The 21,180-nt window shown below is 56.2% G+C and overlaps 1 protein-coding gene across 4 annotated transcripts in view; it reads right to left on the bottom strand.

The window, feature by feature from the left end:
• ETS1 (ETS proto-oncogene 1, transcription factor) overlaps positions 1–21,180 on the bottom strand; it is a 78,270-nt gene that overhangs the window by 35,314 nt on the left and 21,776 nt on the right. Inside the window, exons 1-2 of one of the 4 annotated variants that reach the window (XM_086861157.1) lie at positions 11,571–11,614; positions 11,304–11,449 (exon numbers count right to left, since the gene is read on the bottom strand). The exons of 2 other annotated variants lie outside the window; for them this stretch is intronic. In XM_086861157.1, the coding sequence (XP_086717283.1) occupies positions 11,304–11,373 (70 nt within the window). In that variant the 5' untranslated portion in view covers positions 11,374–11,449; positions 11,571–11,614. Of the gene's footprint in view, positions 1–11,303; positions 11,615–21,180 lie in introns of those variants that run through there. One more of the 4 variants, XM_086861158.1, reaches the window with a different exon arrangement.

Genomic DNA, 21,180 nt, shown 5'->3' with positions numbered 1-21,180 from the left:
GCTCCTGGGTTTTGCCCAGATGTGTTACACCATGCAACATCCAGGTTTCCAGGCTCCACAGGCACAGGAGTGAGGCTTTCCCCAGGACCCCAGGAAGTTCTTCTTTTCCAGTTCCTGCTTCTAGGAAACTTCCCACCAGGGAAGGGACCAGTGCAGGGATTGGGCCAGACCAAGCCCTGGGAGGATGAAGGTGGGAGTGAGCTGGGGAAGGCGGCCAAAGACAAGCTGGGCTGCCCCATCAGCCTCAGTCATCCCCATCCCAGAGCCAAGCGTGGTCCAGGATGGGATTATGTCACCTCCTGGCCTCAGCTGGGAAGAGCGAAGGGCAGGCAGGGATAAACCCACGTGGCTGGAGGTGCTCGGATCTGCCCAGAGGAGCCCTGAGCTTGGAAAGCTCCAGCAGGGCTGGGGGAGAGAGGCTGGGACACTCCCGGCCTCGCATCCACCCCGCGGAGCATCCGGAAGCTATTAAGGAATTACAGCCTCCCTGGCCCCGAGCCCTCCCCAGCAGAAGTGCCTGGGAGCAGATGGTGAAAGGGCTGATTGGATTCGGCTGCTCACGCCAAGAGCAGCCTTAGGAGAGACTCCGTGGAGGAGGGGGTGGAGGGGGCGGCATTTGGGACTCGGGAGCTGGGAGCCCTTGCCAGGAACTCCAGGAATCCTCCGTCAACCCTAACGAGGCCGGAGGAGCTTCGGCAGTGACTCGGATGTGTGGTTTGAGGGTGTGAGATTCCCTTGGGAGCTTGGCCCCGAGCTCCTGGTGCTCCAGGAGTGACTCCTCAGTGATCCAGGATGATTCCTCTCCATCTCCAAGGGCACCATGAATTGGACCAGCTCCCTTGCAGGGAGGTGGGATGGCCCCAGGAACTGTGTGATCCCAAGCCTTGATCCCAGCTGAGGAGGAGCTGTCACAGGAGCTGTCAGCCCAACAGCCCTGCCAACCCCCAGGGCTTTCCTGCCAGAAAAAATGCAGGTGTGTAAAGATCCTTGATTCCAAATTTGGTGTAATCCCACCCCATTCCCAGCACCCATGGGAAGGCACTGGGTATGGGACCAGACCTCCCAAAGAGCCCTCAGAGAGGGATGGAACTCCAGTTACTCTGGATGGGGAGGAGGTGTGGAAAAAAGACCAGGATGAGAGAAATATAGGATGAAAAATAGCCAACAGGAGGGGAAAAAAAACCCCAAAGGATAAATGTGCTTCGAAAATCATCTTTGGTGCCAGCCCTCCCAGAGCTGATGCCAGTGCCTGGGCAAAAACACAGATGGAGGAACCAAATTGCCTGGGGATGAGGGAAGGGCTTAAACCATCCCTGGAAAATGGAGGGGAAGAAAAGGAGGAATGCCCCAAAAACCAACCCAGCCCCAAGCTCTGGGCTCCCTGCCCTGGCCAGCCAGCTCCAGCTCCCCATTCCCCAGGGGGACAGGCATCGGCTCCAAGGCCCCTGTGCCATCCCCTCTCTCCAAATCCATCCCAGTTTTTCCAAGGGAGAAAGATCCAGCGAGTCCCCCCGGAATCCTTGGCGGGCTGCCCGAGGTTGGGAAATCGGGAGCCTGGTCAGGCTCTGCCAGAGGGGCCGGCACGGAGCGCTCTGCGACCGTCAGGGGATCTTTGCGGAGCAATCTTTTCCGAGACAAATCATGAGATTATTTCTTGCCTGGAATTTGTTCCCGCAGCTCCCATCGGCCCCGGACTGCTGAGTCAAGAGACCGCCGGGGCTGTGCCCTCCAGATGAGTAAATAAATTGCCATGGGGAGTGCGGGGGGCCGGGGGGCTGGGATGGGGCAGGGAGGGGACCCGATGACTCCCGAGCTTTGGGCTGGGGATGGATCCCGGCTTGGCAGCCGCGCACAGAATTAGTCACCAGATTAGCGAGCAGTTACACACGCGGCTTACAGGCACATCATCCTCCCCTGCCCTTCCCTTTCCTCCTTTTCAGCTGGGGTTTGATCCCCCTTTTTCCTTCTTTGATTTTTTAAATCTTTCAGCCGACCACTGGCTCTCAGTGAGTGCCAGCGATGGACAGACAGCCAGGGAAGGCAGAAGCGCTTGAAGACGCCAAAGGGGGGGAAGGGTCCAGCCCAGGGGTGACACAGCTCAGACCAGCCCCTCTCGATCCCTTCCCTCCCCATTCCACTGATCCCTTCCCTCCCCATTCCATTGTGCTGCTCCACCAGGCGCTCAGGTCACTCTATATATCTATATATATATATACCTATATCTATATCTCTATATCTCTATATATCTATATATCTATATATCTATGTATCTATATCTATCTCTATATATCAATATATCTATATCTACATCTATATCTATCTATATATAAAATATTTATTTATAGGATCCGTATGGCCCCGGCTGCTCCGGGCTCGGCTCCTTGGTGCGGTTCATCCCGCTCGAAGGCGAACAGGCGCAGGGCCGGGGCCTTTCGTGTTCCAGCCTTTGGAGCCAAATTCAAACCTGGAGCCACTCAAGGGGTGCAAAGACCCCAGTGAGGAGCGGCCCCTCCGCCACCGGGACAGCTCCAAACCCCAAACACCGCTGCTGCCTCTGGAAAGGGGAACTTCCCCAGCCCTGCCAGAACCCGGCACAGCCTCGGACACGGAGCCCAAACTCCCTGGCAACCCTTCACAAGGACAGGGCTGGGAAATGCCACGGGCTCGGGACAGCCGCTCCCAACCTGCTGGGCTCCTCTGCTGCCCGGGGCTGATGCCAGGGATTCAGCAAAAGAGTTTTCCCTCGTTTCCAGCTGCAGAGCAGGAGGAATTGTGTTTACTGACCTCATGGAGCAGTCTGAGGGATGGAGCAGTTGGGTAACGTGCCTCGAGCACTGGAAAAGAGAAAGCTCTTGGCATTGCGTTTTCAAACCGCTTCTAACAATAATGAGTAAAAAAAGAAGAAAAAAAAGACCCAAATTTCACGTGTCCCACTCCATCTTTTTTTAATTTTCCAGTGGAAAAAGCCAGGACTACTCAGCTTTTGCAAGTTGTTTCTTCAGAGGGTTCAGGTTTCAGTAAACAATTGCTCAAAACTGAAAGGTAAGAAAACAAAAATCCCCTTTGCTGCTTCCAGAGCAGTGACCAAAATTCAGTGGCTTTGCACAAACACACGCAGGCACCTCTGAAAAAAACTTTCATGTGGGTCAAAAAGCCACAATTTGATTATTGTGATAAAAAGTGCTAAGAGGGGGAAAACAACAGAAAACAGCCCCCAGAGCAGTGCCCAGTGTCCAGCTCCAGTTTCTGGGGTCTGCTGGTGGCAGCTGCAGCTCCCCTGAGGCAGCAGTGTTATCCTGCAAGGCCACCTCAGGAGAGGTTCCTGAGTGGCAATCCCAGCAGGCCCCATCCTGCTGTGTCAGGCACTCTGTCCCCAAGGGATGCTGAGCCTCAGGCACCCAGCACCCCCAAACTGGGAATTCCGGGAGCTGGGTGGCTCTGGGCCTGCCTGGTGCTGCAGAGGAGCCAGGGAGGAGCCGGGCAGTGGAACACAGGCCAGGGAGGATGGGAATCCTGCAAGAAGAGGGAGACCTGGAGCACCCAACTGAGGATGCTCCCACCCCCCTGATGCGGTGGAATGGCAGCACTCTGCCTCAGTTTCCCTAAAAACAAGGTCTCATCAAGTCTTTTCTCAACATCTTTTGGGGTCAAAGGCCCCAAAGCTTTTTTTCTAAAAGCTTTTACAGAAAAGCCCCAGTCCCTGGGCTCCCCACCAGCCGTGTGAAGAATGCCTTGGAATCACGTCAAGTATTTGAGATGAGATGGGGGGAGAGGGGGCACGGCGAGGGGAGAGGGGGAGCTTTTGACTCAGTGTCTGGCTTCTTTCATCAATCCCACATTCCTGCTCATGCCATCACCCTCCGGGAAAGTGCGACAACCTACAGAATCCATGTGGAGCCAATTTAGAATCCCCTCCGTGTAAGAAAATGCATTTTGTTCATTAACAAGCTCTGGATGCTCAGCTGGGGTGAGGGGGCAGCCTGCAGCCCCACAGCCATCCCAGAGCCGTGGGATTCAGTGGGAAGATATCCTACACACAGCTACAGCCCAGAGGAGAGCAGTGCTCCCTGCACACCCTCCAGGACATTTGTTCCAGCCCAAATAACCCTGGGCTCCTGCACAGCCACCTGAGCTGGAGGTCTGTGCCTCTTCTGGCTTTATAGGGAAGGTTAAAACATGAGGAAAAAAGCTGGAAAGCAGGGAATTGCTGGAGCAGGGATTGCTGTTGTACCCAGCAGCAGCTGGGAGAATGAATGGGAATTACAGCCCCAGAGCCCAGTTCAGACCCAGACAGAGCCCTGTGACTTTGCACATCCCAATCCACAACCAGAGCTGTCACAATGACTCCAATCCTCATTCCCAAAGCAGAGGGAGCCACAGAAACGAGGGGATTTTCCTCTCTGGGAAAGCGAGCTGCTGTTTCTCAGTGTGTTTGTGATATTCTTCTGGCAGGTTATATTTATCCACAGGCTCCAGGAACCAGATGTGGGACTGAGAGGCTGTGCTGCACCAGCTTCCTGCTTTCCTGCAAACACCGGGCCCACCTGCCCTGCACAGAGCAGGACACAGCCGGGGGAGCCAGGAAGCTCAGCAAGGTCAGCACAGCCAAAACCTGCCTGGTCCTGCACAGGGGGCATTGCTCCCCTGAGCTGCTGCTGCTCATGGGACACAGGAGCAATCGGGTCTTTGGCAGTTGAGTGAAAAAAAAACCCCAAACCCTCAATATAAAGATGCAGTTTCAGTTCAGAAAGCAGCTGAGTAGTCTCACTTCAGTAGTGAGAGCAGGGTTTGTCCCCACCCAGGGCTACTCCAGCCACCCCTCTGGAGAAGGATGGAACACCTTGGAGCAGCTCTGAGGGCTCTGCCTCCACCTCAGCCCAGCCCTGCAGGGCTCTGCAAGGCAACAATTGCAGCCTGTGAATGGCTCCAGAGCTGGGGGTGGCTGCACTGAGACACCACGGCTGAGCCTTTGCACCAATTTACAACAGAAACCACCCTGGCAGCGCCCAAGGCCAGGCTGGATGGAGCCCTGAGCCACCTGGTCCAGTGTGAGGTGTCCCTGCCCATGGCAGGGGTGGAACTGGATAAGCTTTAAGGACCTTTCCAACCTAAACCATTCTGGGATTCAAGGATTCATTTCTTTTTCTGCCATCTCTGTGCACTTGGTCCCCAACTCTGTGCCCATCCCAGACTGTCCCTCCCCTGTTCCAGGGGATATTCAGGCACAATAAAGCAACTTTAGATTTCCACATTCTCCCATCATTGGCACGGAAGCCTGGAGGCACAAATCCCCCAACCTGGGAAGGCTGTGCTGAGAGGTGAGAGCAGCTGTGCAGGGCTGTGCAGCAGGAGCCATCCCAGCTTCCCAAGGCTCAGGAGATCCAGACCCACTATCTCCAGAGCCATCTCCCAGCTCTGCCAGGGGCAGCACTCAAGTGCTTCCCCCCTCAAGTTCCACTGCACCTGGGAAAAATGTAGGAGCTCATAGGAGAATCAATAAATATTTATTGTTTAACCAGCAGTATTTTGACTGGAGATGTAAGCATGGCCCTGTGCCAGGGAAACAAGAGCCTTCTTGGCCAGCGCTGCAAACAAATTTTTGTCTGTATCTCGTTGGAAGATTATAAACTACACAATGAAGGGGGAAAAAAGAAACACAGGCAGCGAGCAGCTTAGTCACGGAAGAGGAACAAAAGAGCTGAGATGGATAACTGTGGCATGGGGTTACAAAAAAAGGGCTGCTGGCCTGGTTTTTGGCTGTGGGACAGCTGTGCTGCTCAGATCAGCTGCAGACTGTGCCACTGGCTCCTGCTGGGATGGGGCTTGGAGCTGCACCAGGAGGCACTGGAGAGGCCCTGCAATCCACCAGGAACTCCCAGCTAAAAAGCAAACTGGGGAGTCGGGGCTTGGCCTGCAGAGGCACAACCTGGCACCTATGGAATGTCCCAATTCCCACAGGGATCCCCAGTCACAGGGGGATGAACAGTCAAGCCCTGGCTCCAGGGGAATTTTAGTGCTCAAGTAAAGCAGATCAGCCCCTCCTTGTTCACCTCCTCAGCGTCCTGGCACTCTCCTACCCAGCACAGGGGCTCCACCAAGCAAAATTTGTCAGGCTGGAGGGTGCCAGAGCTCCATCCTTTGGATCAGGGACAGCAGTGACACTCACTGTCCTAAATCATGCAATTTCCCCACCTTGTGCCATGCAAGGACCAGCTGACAGAGAGAAAAGGAAAAGACTCCCCTTATCTGGGACAGATTTACTCGGATTTGTTCCCTTCTTCCCCAGAATCCCAGTGGATCCTGGTGCCACAACTGACAAGAGCCAGTTCACATCTCTGGCATGGCTTTACAGCCAGCTAAGGGTTTAATCTATGGGACAACTTCTGCACCCTAAATCTGATCCAGCTGCCCCCAGCTCCTCAGACAGGATCCAGAGGGTGCAGCCACTGCACTTCCACAGCAGCAAATCCAGAGCTGGCTCCCAGAGAAGCTGGGGCTGCCCCATCCCTGGATGTGTCCAAGGCCAGGCTGGACAGGGCTTGGAGCAGCCTGGACTCGTGGGAGGTCTCCCAGGTGGAATAATGAGATCTTTGAGGATTCCAACCCAAACCATTCCGGGATTCTGTGACAATCCCATGGCAAAGCTCAGCGTGCCACTGTCTGCTGCAGTCACAGCCACTCGCTGCCAGCAATCTGCTCTGGATTTGGGAGCGCAGGAAGTCTCAGGATGTCTCAGCACTCGCTTGGGAGAGCTGGAGTGCAGCATTCCAGCGTGAGCCTGTGTTATCCCTGCATTCTGCAAGGCCCATCAAAGCATGGCACGCTGTAATTACATGGCAAATTAGGGGCCACTTCATGTAAGGACACTGTAATTACACACTTGGTGCGTGCTTTGGGGCGTTCGGGATGGAGACGTGAAGCAGGGGCTTTGCTCCTGCTCCCTGGAAATCTCCCTCCCTCTACCCAGGTTAAAAACCGGGGATGCTCTTCGGTGGGAGGGTCCCTGAAGGACAGCTGCCCTCTTTCCACCCCTTTTCTGAGCTTTGGTGAGAAGCCCACACTAAAAAAGCTGAAGCTGGTGGCAGCCAAGTGCAGCCAGACCCCCCTCCTGGGAACCTCTCATTCCCGCATCCCGGCTGGATACCACAGTAATGGGCATTTTGTCAGCACATACAGAGGTAATTGCTCTTCTTCAGCTGAGTTCTCACCTCCTCCGCAGACAATCAGCACCGAAAATGCGAGAGCAGCCCCAAGCTCTCCATTTCTGAGCCTCAGCCTCGCTGCTGATCATTCCAGCCCACACAGAGCATCCCCAGCTCTCACCTCGGCTGCCCTGCCGAGCAAAGCATTCCAAAAGATCCTGGTGCAGTTCCCTGCATCCCTGGAAACGTCAATGAGTGCTTTCCCTCCGCCAGGCTCTGGCACCCTGGGTGTGCCTGGGAGGACAGGTGAGCGCTCTCCCGGTGCCACTGAGGCAGAGGGGGGCACAGAGAACCTGCCAGGGCAGGGAAGGAGATGCTGGGGTTCTCTGCTGTGTTTTATCCTGCAGGGAAAGAAAACCTGGCCATGCAGGCTGTCAGCAGCAGGGAAACTGAGTCACACAGGAGCTTACACAGCTGGAGGGCTCAGCCCTGCGAGGGTAATGCAGGATCAAACCTTTCTTTTTGGATGAGAATAATGTCCCAAGTCTCTGAGCACTTTTACCCCGACCAGCTCAGCAAACTGGCCCCGCTGGCCGCACTGATCCTGCTGGGAGCCCGTTCCGTGCACACCTGGGAGCCAGGGATGGCTGCAAACCCGGCCTCCCTAGACAAGGGAGAGGGCAGAATGAAGGGTCCCCTCCTAAAACCTAAAGAAGAAGGATTTTCTCTGCCACTTGCCCACGGCGAGGCCCTGTGGAGGAGCTCTGCATTTGCCAGGCTCGCTTTAATGCGAACTCCCTTGTTTGTGCTGAAAGTGAAAGCAAAGCCTGACCTGGCTGTGGGAAGGGGGAGAAGCACAATCCAGGCAGGTCCTACATCCAAAAGCTGCAGGGAAGCTGTGTAGGAGCTTCCCTGTACCCTGCACCACCACAGCAGGAGAACCAGAATCTTACAGACATTTGGGTTGGAAGGGAAAATCTTACTTCAGCCCTAAGTGATGTTTGTCCCAAATCCTAAACAGAGGGAAAGGTTCTTGCCAGATAAAAACACACCCCTGGGATGCCACCCACGCACAGGCCAATGGAAACAACGTGTCCATGTCCCAGCTGTCCTCAGGGTAGGCATGGGAAGAGCCGAAAAGCCCGGATTTTTGTGCTGTGTGTGCACAGAGCAAATCCTTTTTCCAGGAACAAAGCCACCCCTGCTCCGTAACACACCTCCAGGGAAAGGAGGCAAAAGGAGCTGGATGCAGGATGGGGAGCTGGGCATCCCTGCTCCACCTGGGATACCCAGGAACCACATCTGGGATTACAGCTCTGGTACCTCGGGGGTGGCAAATCCGCAGCTTCCTTAGCAAGAAATGAGCACTTGGGAGCCCCAGGGCCAGCCAGGGCTGGGGAGCTGCTTCCCACTCTGCCCACAGGCAGCAAATGCAGCTTGGCAGAGCTGCAGGGAACAAAGTGGTTTGTGGAGGGCAGCATTCACCAACCCCCAGGTGAAGTTCCCCTTGGGGTTGTATTTTACACGGTTTGGGGTTTTACTGTTTCAGAAAATGTCCCACCAACCACTGGTGGATCAGCCATGTATGTACAACCACAAGTGATGTTACCACCCTCTCTATCACATCCTCATAAAAATATCACACAGAATTGCATCTTGAAGGAGAGCCCACCCCCATGGGGCTCAGGCTCTGACCTGCTCATCTCACTCACACATTCCCCCTGGTAACAGCGGGGGTGGAGGGGGTGGATTTGGCTTTGGAAGATTTCTACAACTCCACATCCCTTCCAGGTTATTTTTAAACCCTTTGGACACACCACAAATCTCCCCAGAGTTTTGCAGACAGAGGTGTGGGGCGCAGCAGGGTTTGGTTTGGGGGGTGAGAGGGCACAGAGGCACAGATTCATGGGGCATCAGGCACCTGGCACATCAAACATCCGGCACAGCTGAAATCCTCTGGCTGCAGGGACCCTGCCCAAGGTTAACCCCATGGACAACATCTGGCACAGCTGCTTTGTGAAGAGAAAAAGGGCTGGAGTTCTCAGCCCATTTTGGAGTTAAGGACAGTGGGGACATTTGTGTGAGAATCAGGGCTGAAGGAGCCATCAGGAGCAGATGAGCCCTCCAGGAGCAGAGAGAAGTGACGTTCCCTCCCCGCAGCACGGCTGGATCCCAGGAACACAACCCAGCAGCATCCACACTCCTTCCCTCACCATCAATCCCACCAAACCAGAAAGCTGCAGTGTTCTCTCTGAGTTGGAGGGGAAATGAGGTTAAGCCAGCTAATTGACAGCACTGACCTTTGTGGCTCCCAGCGAGCGCAGCCACCAGCACAGGAGCGGCTGCAGCTGAGGCTGATGGGGTGGCAGCTCTTTTCTACCTCTTGGGTTGGTGTTTTTCAGTGCTCTTCCTGCCCAAGTTTAAATTTTGGGTCAGCTCTAAGAACTGTTTGCTGGCATCAGCTGCAGAAGAGCTTTCAGGGACAGAAGAAATGAACTTAAGGCAGGGTGAAACTCTGAGTCCTCCCTTCAGGCACCAGGGAATTCCACTGCTCCAGGGTTCAGGCACCCAGAGCACCCAGAGCCTCCGTGGGAGCTCTCACCCACACCAGGAGAGTGCAAATTTAAACAGACACTCTGGAGTGAAAAGCAAAGCCTATCCCTGATGGTCCAGGTGTTTATTCCTATCCCGTTCTCCTCCCCTCCAAGCAAACAGGCTGCCCTCAGGGGCTGAAGGGCAGGAATGAGTGTTCACCGAAGTTTTAGGAAAGAGGCACAACCAGGTCCTCAGCTCCACTCCAGCCTCTCCTTTCAGCCGTAGGTGCATCCTCAGCATCCCTGGGGCATTTTGAAGCCTGGTGCTCCCCATCCCACACCTGGGAGCCGGGCTCAGCCCTGCTGCCGGGGCAGGGAGCACGGCAGGCTCTGAGCGGGCTGCCTGCGGCCAGGGAGGGTGGGAGGAGGGATGCCAAGGGAGACTCTCCTGCACTGGACACTCCATAGCCCTTGGATGGCTGATGGCCAGGCAGCACCATCTCTGCAGCCCAGCTGATGCTGCACCAGCATCTACTGAAGGCTAAGCACCAACCCCTGTGCGGCTCCAGCACTCAGCTGTCATTTTATTTCCACATGCAGCCCAAAATCCCAGTGTCTGCAAGAGCTGTGCCTCCCTTCTGGCTTTCCTAGAAACTTCCTAACCAGCAGGGAAACGTTCAACTCAATCTTTAATTTGATTTTCTTCGCCACACCGGCGCTGCACAAAATCCAGCTAACTTTCAGTTTGGGCAGTGGGAATTGCAGCAGGGAGAGATGAAGCAACAGGGCTCGTTTTATGCAGAAAAAAGGGTTGTTGGTTTTTGGTTTTTTTTCCTGCGGGCACTCCAAATTTCATCCTCCACCTCGCCTGGGCAGGGCAGAGAGGAGTTGAGCGCCCGGGGTCAGCGAGCAGGCGGACGCCACCAGTGTGTGAACAGCAGCCCTTATTCTAGTCAGGGCTCGGCTCGGAGCAGTAACCACAGCCAGCAGCAGCTGAACTCGCCGCTACAACACACAAAAAAACCCTTCTCGCTCCCTTCAGTAATGCGTTGCCTTCTGCAGCCTCCCTCCGCACATTTCTCCAGCTCCAAAAGGGCGAAAATAAAATGAAGGCGGCGGGTTTTCCTGGATTAAGGCGCTAAACCCAGAAGAGTTACGGCTGGAGTTGTGTTTCCCAAACAGCACGAGCGCTTGGACCACACAAGACATCAGCAGCGAGGGCTGGGGGAGCGCACATCCCGGCAACAGTCCTGGGGAGCGCATCTCTCCTGCCTCCCCGCCGCACGGGCTTCCCTCCATCCCGCCAAGGATGCCAGGAGCGTGATGGAAGGAGGCTGGAGGGGCGGCGGGGTGGCTTTTAAGAGAAGGAAGGGGATGGAAAGTCATAAAAGCGCTCGCAAAGTCAACTCGCCTTCGGCAGCGGGCAGAGCCCGGGCGGCGCCGCTGCGCCGCGACTTGGGGTGCGCTCAGTGTTCCCTTCCAAAAGAAACCCCAAAAAACCCCACAGCGACCTCTCTGAGCACCCCAGCGGTGAAGCCTCTCCCCCCCGGGCAAAGCTCTCCCGGTTTCGCGGGGAGAAGGGGCCGGGGCTGCGCGGAGCGGGGCGCGGAGGGGGCACGGCGCTCACCGGGGGACGGGAAGAGCTCGATGTCCACCTTCTCCGTCTTGATGATGGTCAGATCCACCGCCGCCTTCATGGCTGGGGCAGCGCCGCGGGGGCGTCGCGCCGGGAGCGGGGGGCGGCGGCTGAGCCCCGCCGAGAGCGGAGCGGAGCTCCCGGGGCAGCGCGGCCGGCGCTGCCTGCCTCCTCCCGCTGCTCCTCTTCTTCCTCCTCTTCCTCCTCCTCCTTCCTTCCTCCCTTCCTTCCGCGCTCCCTCGCTCCGCTCCCGGCTGCGCTCCCTGCTCCGCTTCGCCCGTCCCCGCCGCCGCCGCCCCGGCCGGGCTGAGCCGAGGGGAGGGCGCTGGGCCGGCCCCGAGCGGTGACAGCGGCGGGAGGGAGGGGAGGGAGGGGAGGGAGGGGAGGGAGGGGAGGGAGGGGAGGGAGGGGAGGGGAGGGACCCGCCCCGCCCCGGAGGCGGACCCGGCCCCGGCGCTGCGGGGAGCGGAGCCGGCGCTGCCGGGAGAACGGGGATCCGGGGATGGAGCGGGGCTCCGGGGATGGAGCGGGGCTCCGGGGATGGAGCGGGGCTCCGGGGATGGAGCGGGGCTCCGGGGATGGAGCCGGGGCTCCGGGGATGGAGCGGGGCTTTGGGGATGGAGCCGGGGCTCCGGGGATGGAGCCGGGCTCCGGGGATGGAGCGGGGCTCCGGGGATGGAGCGGGGGTTTGGGGATGGAGCGGGGGTTTGGGGATGGAGCCGGGCTCCGGGGATGGAGCGGGGCTCCGGGGATGGAGCGGGGCTCCGGGGATGGAGCCGGGGCAGCGCACCCAGGGCCTCTGCTCGCATCCCGGCCCGCAAACATGACGGGATAAGAGTCTGAGCACGCTGGCTGCAGGCAGCCCTGGCTGGAGCCGCTGCCCGAAACCGATGGTTGAAACCGGGCCAGTTGTCTTCACCGTGCCTGTCTCGACATGAACCGCTGCCTTTGACACTCACCCCTTCAGCTCCCATCACCCCTTCACGCTCACATCATCTCCTCACATTTCCATCACCCCTTCACGTTCCCATCATCCCGCCTGGAGCAGCCTGATCCTCTCCCACCCACGAGCACATCCAAACTCCGGGGCACAGCCCGGGCAGAGCAGTGCACGTTGTGCTGTTCTGGGTGACAGCCAGGGGGGCTTGTTCCCAGGCCTGCTTGGTACAGGTGGGAGGCCAAAGACAGCTGGGAACTGACTGGATAAAAAGCATCTTTAAGATGCAAGATGAGTGTCAAGCCAGCACAGCATGGAGTTAACAGAAGAATATCGGTTTTCACATGAAATCTATTTGATTGTATTTAGGTAGCACAAACTTCAGACCACAAACGGCACAGCAGAAGGAGAGTATGAGTCACAGATGTCAGCTTACCGGTAGGGAGAAAAAAAGTCATTAGCAACCAGCTCTTGTGGTTCTGTCACTCCGAAAGTCTTTAACAGCTTCCGACTCTGGCACAGATCAGGCTGCTCTCATCAAAGACGGGCTCGAGTGAGCACAGGCCCACAGGAGCAGCTGCCCAGGGTCACAGTCACTGCCCAGCCCTTAGGGTGGACCAGGGTCTCGCTTGCAAACACCCCTGAAACCTCCCAAGGCCCCGAAAGATGAGCTGCAGATGCAAACACTGCCGCTCAGATTATTTTGCTTCTGCAGCCGGGCCTTTCTCAGCCACCACGGGCGTATTTATAGCAGGAGAGTTTGTGCAACTGAAAGAAGCTGCGAGGTGCCGGGGCCAGACGAGGAGAGCCAGCTCTGGCTGCACACACAGCTTGGCCAAGGCAAGGAGCAGCAGGAGGGCTGAGAGCTGGCAAAGCTGGACAGGGAGCCCAAAGTTAATCTTCCTCACCCAGTGACAACCTCTCACGTTCCCAGTTTTACAGGCAATCTTGTTTCCAATTTACTTGCAAGATCAGTTCTGGGCAAGCTATTCCTGCAGCAGTGGAGGAATTTGCTGTGATGAAAAACCTTCCTCCACTGATTCCCGAGGGCTTGGGAGAACCTGAGCCGTGCTCAGAGCACAGGGCTGGAAACCTCAGCTGGAGGTTTGAAACCTACCACAGGAATGAACCTGGAAATCCGGAGGTGGGAAGAGGATGGCTGCAAGGATAAAATGTGGTCCCTCCCGGGGACGGGATCACATGCTTGCACCTGCCCTCAGTTTGGGTTTCTTTCTTCCCCATACAACAACGATTGAAGGAAGAAACTAGAGAGAGAAGATTTAGCAGAATGTTCCTAGCTGAAAATCAAAAGGGGATTCAGGAGAAACAGCTGCCTTTCTGTCTGATCTCTGATCCCTCCAGAGCAGGCTTGGGAAGAGAAACCTGATGCAGTTATCAGAGCCGCCAATCCTTCCCCTCCCGTGCTGGGCCGGGCTGGGGTCCCGCGGCAGGGAGGGGAGAGGAGAGGAGAGGGCTGCCTGGGGCTGCCTGGGGCTGCCTGGGGGTGCCTGGGGGTGCAGCTGCCTGCCGGAGCCATCAGAAAGCACCTGCGGTCCCAGTGACCCCCCCTGCACAAACCACAGCCCCAGGAGCGACACGGAGCAGGAGGTGCTGCGGGTCACTGGGACTCGCCCGGCAGGCTGGGACAGGCTGTTGGTGGCACACGGCACGAGGCCCTGGATGGAGCCACCACAGATGGCCATGCAGAGACAGAGGAGGCAGCCCTGAGGTGTCTCTGCTCTAGCCTTGCTCCCCTGGGCCGATGCTTTTGGCTCAGCCTCTCCTGCAGTGTTACAGCCTCGAGGACTGGCTGAACTCCAGGGCACCTGTACTGGACATTCTTCTCTTCTGGACCTGGACAGAGGCTCTAACAAAGACCTTTCTCACAGCTTGAGTGGTTTTAATTAGGAGAGATCCACACGCTCCTGGCATCTTGGCTGAGCCCTGATCCCACAGAGCCAGTGTCACTGAGCCCAGCTTGGTGTGGGATGGCTGCAGAGGAGCTCTGAGCTTTGCCTCAGCCCCTTGTGCCTCCCCAGACCTGTGGTCCATTTTGCTGGTGCAAGGCATGGCAATCCCTACACGCAGGGAAACTGGAAATGCTTCCAAAAGTAACACCGGGGTAAAAATCCCCAAAGGGGAGGAAGAGAGCAGAGTGGCTGCGGACAGAGGTTTCCTCCCAGGGCAGCTGAACCTCTCCTTCCAACTCCATCCCAGCAGCCGCCTTAATTTGTGTTCACTTCAGAGCTGCAACATGAAAGCCCTGGCTCTGAGCTCCAGCTGAGCTGCTCAATGGCTCAGTGTTCACAGAAGGCATGGAAGGAATCCATTGATTAGTTTCTTCAGCTGGGATGTGACCATTCCGAGTCCAAGACCTGCCAAACATGACTTCGCCTCAGCAACTGGTTCCTATTTGCTGCTCACAGGCTTTAGGAAAATCTTTCCTCTTCCCCATCCAAGTCTCACCCTCGTTTTCCACAGTGTCGCTCTGGAGCGTCAATGTCCATTCGGGCTCTGGCCGGGAGGGAGGATGCGGGGCTGGAGAACGGCCCTGCAGCCCCAGGATGGGCGATAACCATCTGTCCTCCCTGCCAACAAAGAAAGGATGGGCAGTAATGCCCCATTGTTCCTCGGGCTCCCGACTAACCTTGGCTTAACGGAACAATAATAATTATTGTTCATTTAGCACTGAGGAAAGGTGTTAGAAGCCTTTGCTGTGATTTTAGACTGCAAGGATGGCTCTTCCATGACCTCTCTCCTGGCTGGGATGCCTCTTTCACGGCCAAATTCACTCCTGTCCCAGCCCAGGGCAGCTGCTGACTCTCCTTCAGATGTCGTGGAGCTGGGGCAGCTTCTCCTATCCCTCACATTTCCCAATTCTCATTCCTGCAGGAATTAGGTGTAACTTCTGCTCTGGAGAGAGAGGTTTTCCGAGCACTGCTGCTCCCAAAAGCTGGGGTGAAATACAAGGACCACGTAATAACGTGGAACATCCATCCAGCTGTAATGGCCAGGAAATGAAGAACACCATATCCAATTAAAACTGCAGGGGGATATTTATGGCAGAACGTAATTAGCCACATTGGAGCCTTCCCCAAAACTGCCATGGGATTTTTAATGACCGCGAGCGGTCAGGGATTAGGTTTGATGTTTTGTCAAGTAAACAATACCCAGAGGGCATGAGACAAAAATCGGGAGCAAAGGGGAAAGGAAAAAGAAAAAAGAAAAAAAAACAAAAACAAAACCAAAAAACGTGTCCTGCAATTCCAGGGAGAAACGGAGACATGAAAGGATTTATCGTAACGGGGACATTGTTGGAAGGAGCAGCAGCCACCACTCCAAGAAAGGAAAGAGCAGGGAGGTGGCCCTGGGTGTGGAGGTGGCTCTGTGCAATGAGAGGAAAGAGCAGGCAGCTGCCACGGCCGTTCCCCTGGGAGAGACCTTTCCTGGAATTTAAAATGATACGAGAAATTCTTTCAAGCGCCGTAATAGCTGGGAAGTATTGGAGTATTTCGGTAGGAGGAGGCTGGGTTAGCCCTGCTGACTCCAGCCCCAGTTTTTGGCTGGGGCATGGAAGCAGGGCTCGGTAGCGGCACCTCCTGCGGGCCCGGGCCGCTCCCCCAGCACCAGGGCTCCCGGAGGTGATGGCCGTGCCCCGAGCGTGGCTTCCCCGTGCCCAGATGTGGCCCGGGGTCCCCTCGCCGCGGGGCTGCAGCCCGGACGGTGCCGGTGCACGGACGGTGCCGGTGCACGGACGGTGCCACAGCCCGGACGGTGCCGGTGCCCGGACGGTGCCGCAGCACGGACGGTGCCGCAGCCCGGACGGTGCCGGTGCACGGACGGTGCCGCAGCCCGGACGGTGCCGGTGCACGGACGGTGCCGGTGCACGGACAGTGCCACAGCCCGGACGGTGCCGCAGCCCGGGCGGTGCCGGTGCACGGACGGTGCCGCAGCACGGACGGTGCCGCAGCCCGGACGGTGCCGCAGCACGGACGGTGCCGCAGCCCGGGCGCTGGCGGCAGGAGCAGCAGGGCAGTGTTCCCGCTGGCATCTCCAGCCCCGAGCCATCCCTGCCACAATGCGCTCCTGTGAGCGACTGTCCCCGGCCCCGAGCCTCCGCGGCTCCGGCTCTCATTAAGTGCCGGCGGGGAGGGCTCACAAAAGGCGCTTTGTGGCCAGCGGGGGTCAGGGCTCGGCACACGGAGCCCGCGTGGCTGCGGCAGATCAGCCCTGGCCACGCCGGGAGAGCCGAGCGAGCCTCGCAGGCTGCTTGAGCATCTCCAAGTGCCTCCCGCTCCTGGCTTCCCAGAGCCCCTCATCCCGAGGGGCTGCTCCGGGCTCCGCCAGTGCCATCCTGACGGGAATTCCTTCTCCGGGGGTGCTGGCACTCGCTCGTGGCCCTGCTGGAAGAAGCAGCCGAACGGAAAATCCTCGTAAGCCGCTGTTTTCTCTCCGGACATTCTCCCTCTCCCCTCCAGGCACAGCCCTGAGCTCATGGCGAGCACATCCTGAAGGGTTTTGCTGTTGAGCTGCCGATATTCTCAATTACACCGAGCATGTGCAGCCCATACACATCAAATCTCACCTGCAGGACACCTCTCTCGCCTTTGCTCTCTCCCTGGCCTCAGATCTCTCTCCTTCAGATCACAGAGCAGCTCAGGTTTAACAGCACAGCTCTGCTTGTGGCTGCGCTCTTGGCATTCACCAGTGGCTCCTTACTGAACTGATCCCTGGTAGCCCTTGAAATTCCCTTCCCTGGGATACTCGAGGCACTGCTCAGAAATGGTCTCCTGACAGCCAGACTGTGATCACTGACACTTACCTGCCCTTTCCATCCTTCAAAAACCCACCTCCACCAAAACACCACCTACAGCTTCACCAAACACCGAGGGGCAGCCACATTTCACTTTATCGAGGTCCAAGAGACACACAGGCACCTCCCAAGGGAGGCCAGCTCCGAGCTCTGGAATAGAATCCAGAGCCTGAGAAGTGGCAGCCACCAGGAAAATCCCAGGCTCACGGCTAGTTGGAAGGGATCAGCCCAGGAAAATAAACCACGGACTGCAGTGAGCCCCAGGGTAACACCGAGGCAAGGACAGAGGGGTTCAAGTGATGGAACACAAGTGATGGTCACATTTCCACCTTCAAGCCTCCATCCCTTTCTTCAATGACATTTTCTCCCTTCCCAAGGAGCTGGGAGTTCAGCAGTCCCAAAGGAAAAGCTCAGGGGGCTGGGGACAGTGATGAGGCCTCCAAAAGGAGATTTGAGGGGAGAGCTCAGGAGAGAGAACTGGGATTTCCATCCCTTGTTCCACAGGACCTGGGAGGCAAAAACCAAGATCCAGCAGCCAAGGTGCCTCCGTCCCAAAGCAGTGTCCCAGCAAGGTGAGGGGACAGGTGCACACAGGCTAGAGAGATAATTCAGGGCTGGGCAGCGTTATCCCATGCACACCGTGCCCAGAGCTCGGGGATTGCCGGCTGAGAGCAGCCCTGGAGCCGCAGAGAGGCTGTGCCAGCAGAGCCACCCCCAGCACCGCTCCTGGGGTGAGGGATCCGCCTGCAAACGCGTCTCAAAGAGGGAAAACCTCCTCTCCCGCAATTGTCCGAGCTTGGCAACCTGGCCCGGCAGTGAATAAACGCCAGGGAAATATTCCTCCCTACACGTGTTTGGGTTTTTCGGGGTGGTTTTCTTGGCCGCCGCTCCTGGCTCTGCAACAATGCCCGGCTTGTTCGGCCCCTCGCTGCGGGCCAGGCTTGAATGGATCTGTCTAAAGTTATAAGCGGGCAGCCCCTGGGCTCTGCGAGATCACAGAGCCCACGCTGGGGCTGAACAAAGCCCCCGCTATTTCCCGACAATTAGCCCGGCTAAAAGGACATCTATCTGCTGCCATCAGAGGCACCACGTGCCTCCCAGCCAGCCCATTGTACAGCTAATTAAATAACACGCCTCTCTCCCCGGGAGCGTCTCCTGATGAGCTCGCCGAGGCCCTAAATGCTTGCGGGTGTGAATGGGAGCAGGCAGCTGCTGCCGGGGAAGCGCGGCTCCCGAGGGGATGTGCTCACCCCGGGACAGCCACGGGCAGCAGCGCCGCACATTTCGGGACTTTAAGGGACCTTAAAGCCCACGCGGTGCCACCCCTGCCGTGGGCAGGGACACCTTCCCCTGTCCCAGGCTGCTCCAAGCCCCGTCCGACCTGGCCTTGGGCACTGCCAGGGATGGAGCAGCCGCAGCTGCTCTGGGCCAGGGCCTCCCCATCCTCCCAGGGATTATCTCCTTCCCAATATCCCATTAAACCCACCCTCTTCAGGCTGAAGCCATTCATTCCCTCATCCCATCTTCAGGAAGCTGTTGAACAGAGATCCTGGGGTCCCGGGAGGCTTCAGCACACGCTGCTTCCCTATCCACCTGACAAAAGCCATGAAAACAGATGATTTATCTATTATTTTTCATGCTTTGCTGGTGGCTCAAGGAAAAAAATCAGATGCAAATATTTTTTTTCTAAATATGTTCCTGGCTGATACAGACCAGTTTGTTGTAGGTTTTTTGGTTTTTTGTTGGTTTTTTTTTGCTTTTCCCACACTTGTTGGGTTAAAGCAGTGGAAAGAAAATAAACAAGGAAAATGTTGTGTCATTCAACCAGAGCGAAAACTTTCTATTTTTGCACTTTAATATGGGAAGGAATTGCAAAATGGAAAGAAAAAAAAAAAAAAGCCTATTAAAAGTAATTTGTTAACAAGCTCTTTTCACCCAGTTAGTTCACCTCTTCTAGGAGGATTCTGTGGGAGGGGAAGGTCTTGAATGAGGATGAGGCCAAAGGGAAGTTAGGAAGCCAATTTGTGTTCTGTGAGATGAAACAAAATCGTTGGTGCTTGGAGTTTCCTTACAATCTGAAAAGGAGTTCTGGGAAGTGAAGAAAATCCACTCAGATGATGCATCAAACACCCCAGGGCTGCCTGAAATGTCCTGGGCCACCACAACCATCCCTGGGGCAGGTGAGCATGGACATTTGGAACACACAACCTGCACCAGCTGGAGCCAAAAGCCACAGGAGGATTTGCTCCTCATCCCAGCCCAATTCCTTGGTCTGAGCTCCAGCACAACAGCCCAGAACTCCTAAATCACTCCAGATGTTTATCACCTTTCCTCACATGCTCCCGAAACCCAGAAGAAATTCAGTTTCTTTCTGTCAAGGCCCCAGTCAGCAATATTTGCAAATATCCCTTTTACCCCCTTTAAATCATCATTTCCCACCCCTGGCTATTTCAGTCACCGTTTTCATACTGGAAGAGCCTGGCTGGAGGATTGACAAGGTGGGGCAGCAGATGAATGAGCTGATTTTCTGTGGACCTGCAGCTCCAGGCTGGAAGCAGCTGGACCTGCTGCTGCAGACAGAGCTCCATCCACCCAGGGAAAACAAAAAATCCCTGTTCCTCATCCCTTGTGGGGAGGAGGGAGTGGGAGGAAGGACATGGAAGAAGAGGAGAGGAGGCAGAGCTTGGTTTCATTCTAATGGGAACCAAAGCTGGCTCCTGTTTTCCAAACCACCCTGGGGTGCAGCTTCTGGTGGAGCTTGGGTGGGAAAAAGCTGGGAAGCTTTGGGAATGCATCAGGGAATTATTCATCAGTGTACATGCACACCCATAGGGTTTCATTGGAAAAGCACAGAAATCAACTCAATGCATGCTGTTGTTGAAATCTTATTTGCCCTGCACTCAGGAAATGCAAAGGTTTTACACCAAATAACCGAGTTTTACAGGCATGCATCCAAAGGGCCAGGAAAAACATCATTAAAAGATGTGCCATGGCTCACACAAAGGCCCAGAAGGGGCCACACAAGAGTCCAGCCCCAAACACAGTTTAACATAACCCAGGAGCAGCTTCCTCAGCCCTCTGTCCACCTTCAAACCCCACAGCCAGGTCTGAGAGAAGGATTCATCCCAAACTCACAAATAAAGGGTGGGAGCCAAGAAAAAGCTGCCTCCCCTCACCCAGCCAGTGCCCTCAATCCCAAAGCTCTGGGAATGGCTCCACAGCCACTTGATTAATAAGGGCCCAGGGGGAAAAAAACGTTTATATAACCTCATCTTCTCTAAACTTCCTAAGTGCTTCAGAAAGTGGCTGCCCTGGAAACCCAAACTGGAAATGAAAAATATTATCCTGCCATTTATAAACATCCCTGGTGCTAATGAAGTGAGGAGCTGCAGCGACAGCCAGTGAGGGCGAGGTGCTCTTGGCAGGCGTGGGAGAGCCCCAAAATCCCTGACTTCAGGTGGTTGTGGAGGGGAAACTCCTCCCACCACGATCCGGTGCCATTGGAGCTCAGGACAGGGATTTGGGAAGAGGGATGCCTGTGGAAGCATGGCTCTGCTAAACACAGGGGCTGGAAGCAAATGTGGGAGAGAAGGGCAGGGTGATCACAGCCAGGCAGGAGCAGGTGGGTGAAACCTCTAAAATCCCTCCCTGAGCTCAGTGGGGCTGGGCTGAAGCAGCACATCCTGCTCCTGGAAAGCAGGGAGGGAATCTCGGTGCTTGCTGAGCTCCAGACTCTGTGGGATGAACTGCCCAGGCCAGGCTGCTCGTGCAGGTCAGCAGAGCACGGCTGTTTACACCACTGAGCTCTGAATAAACACAGAGCAGCCCAAATTTAGCTCCTGGGTTCAACCACCCCACTCCTCGCAGCCCCTCGGCCGCACATCCCAACCAGAGAGCCAGGACAGAGCTCCAGCCCGTTGCTCCATCTGCTTTCCCTGCTGGCATTTCCCACGGAGATTTGTTTTTGCATCAGCACCAGAAAACGCTGAGGTTTGGCTGGAAATATTTGGATTTGGTTTTGACAAAATACTGATGATTTCCGGCCAACAATCTGTCACTTTTGGCAGCAACAAGGAGAAAAAGGGAAAAAAAAGAGAGGTTTTTCCTCAAGATATGGG

The sequence above is a fragment of the Cyanistes caeruleus genome, chromosome 23 (genome assembly GCF_971803275.1).
Source record: "Cyanistes caeruleus chromosome 23, bCyaCae1.hap1.1, whole genome shotgun sequence".
Lineage (NCBI taxonomy): Eukaryota > Metazoa > Chordata > Aves > Passeriformes > Paridae > Cyanistes > Cyanistes caeruleus.
This window is presented reverse-complemented; position numbering and strand designations above follow the sequence as displayed.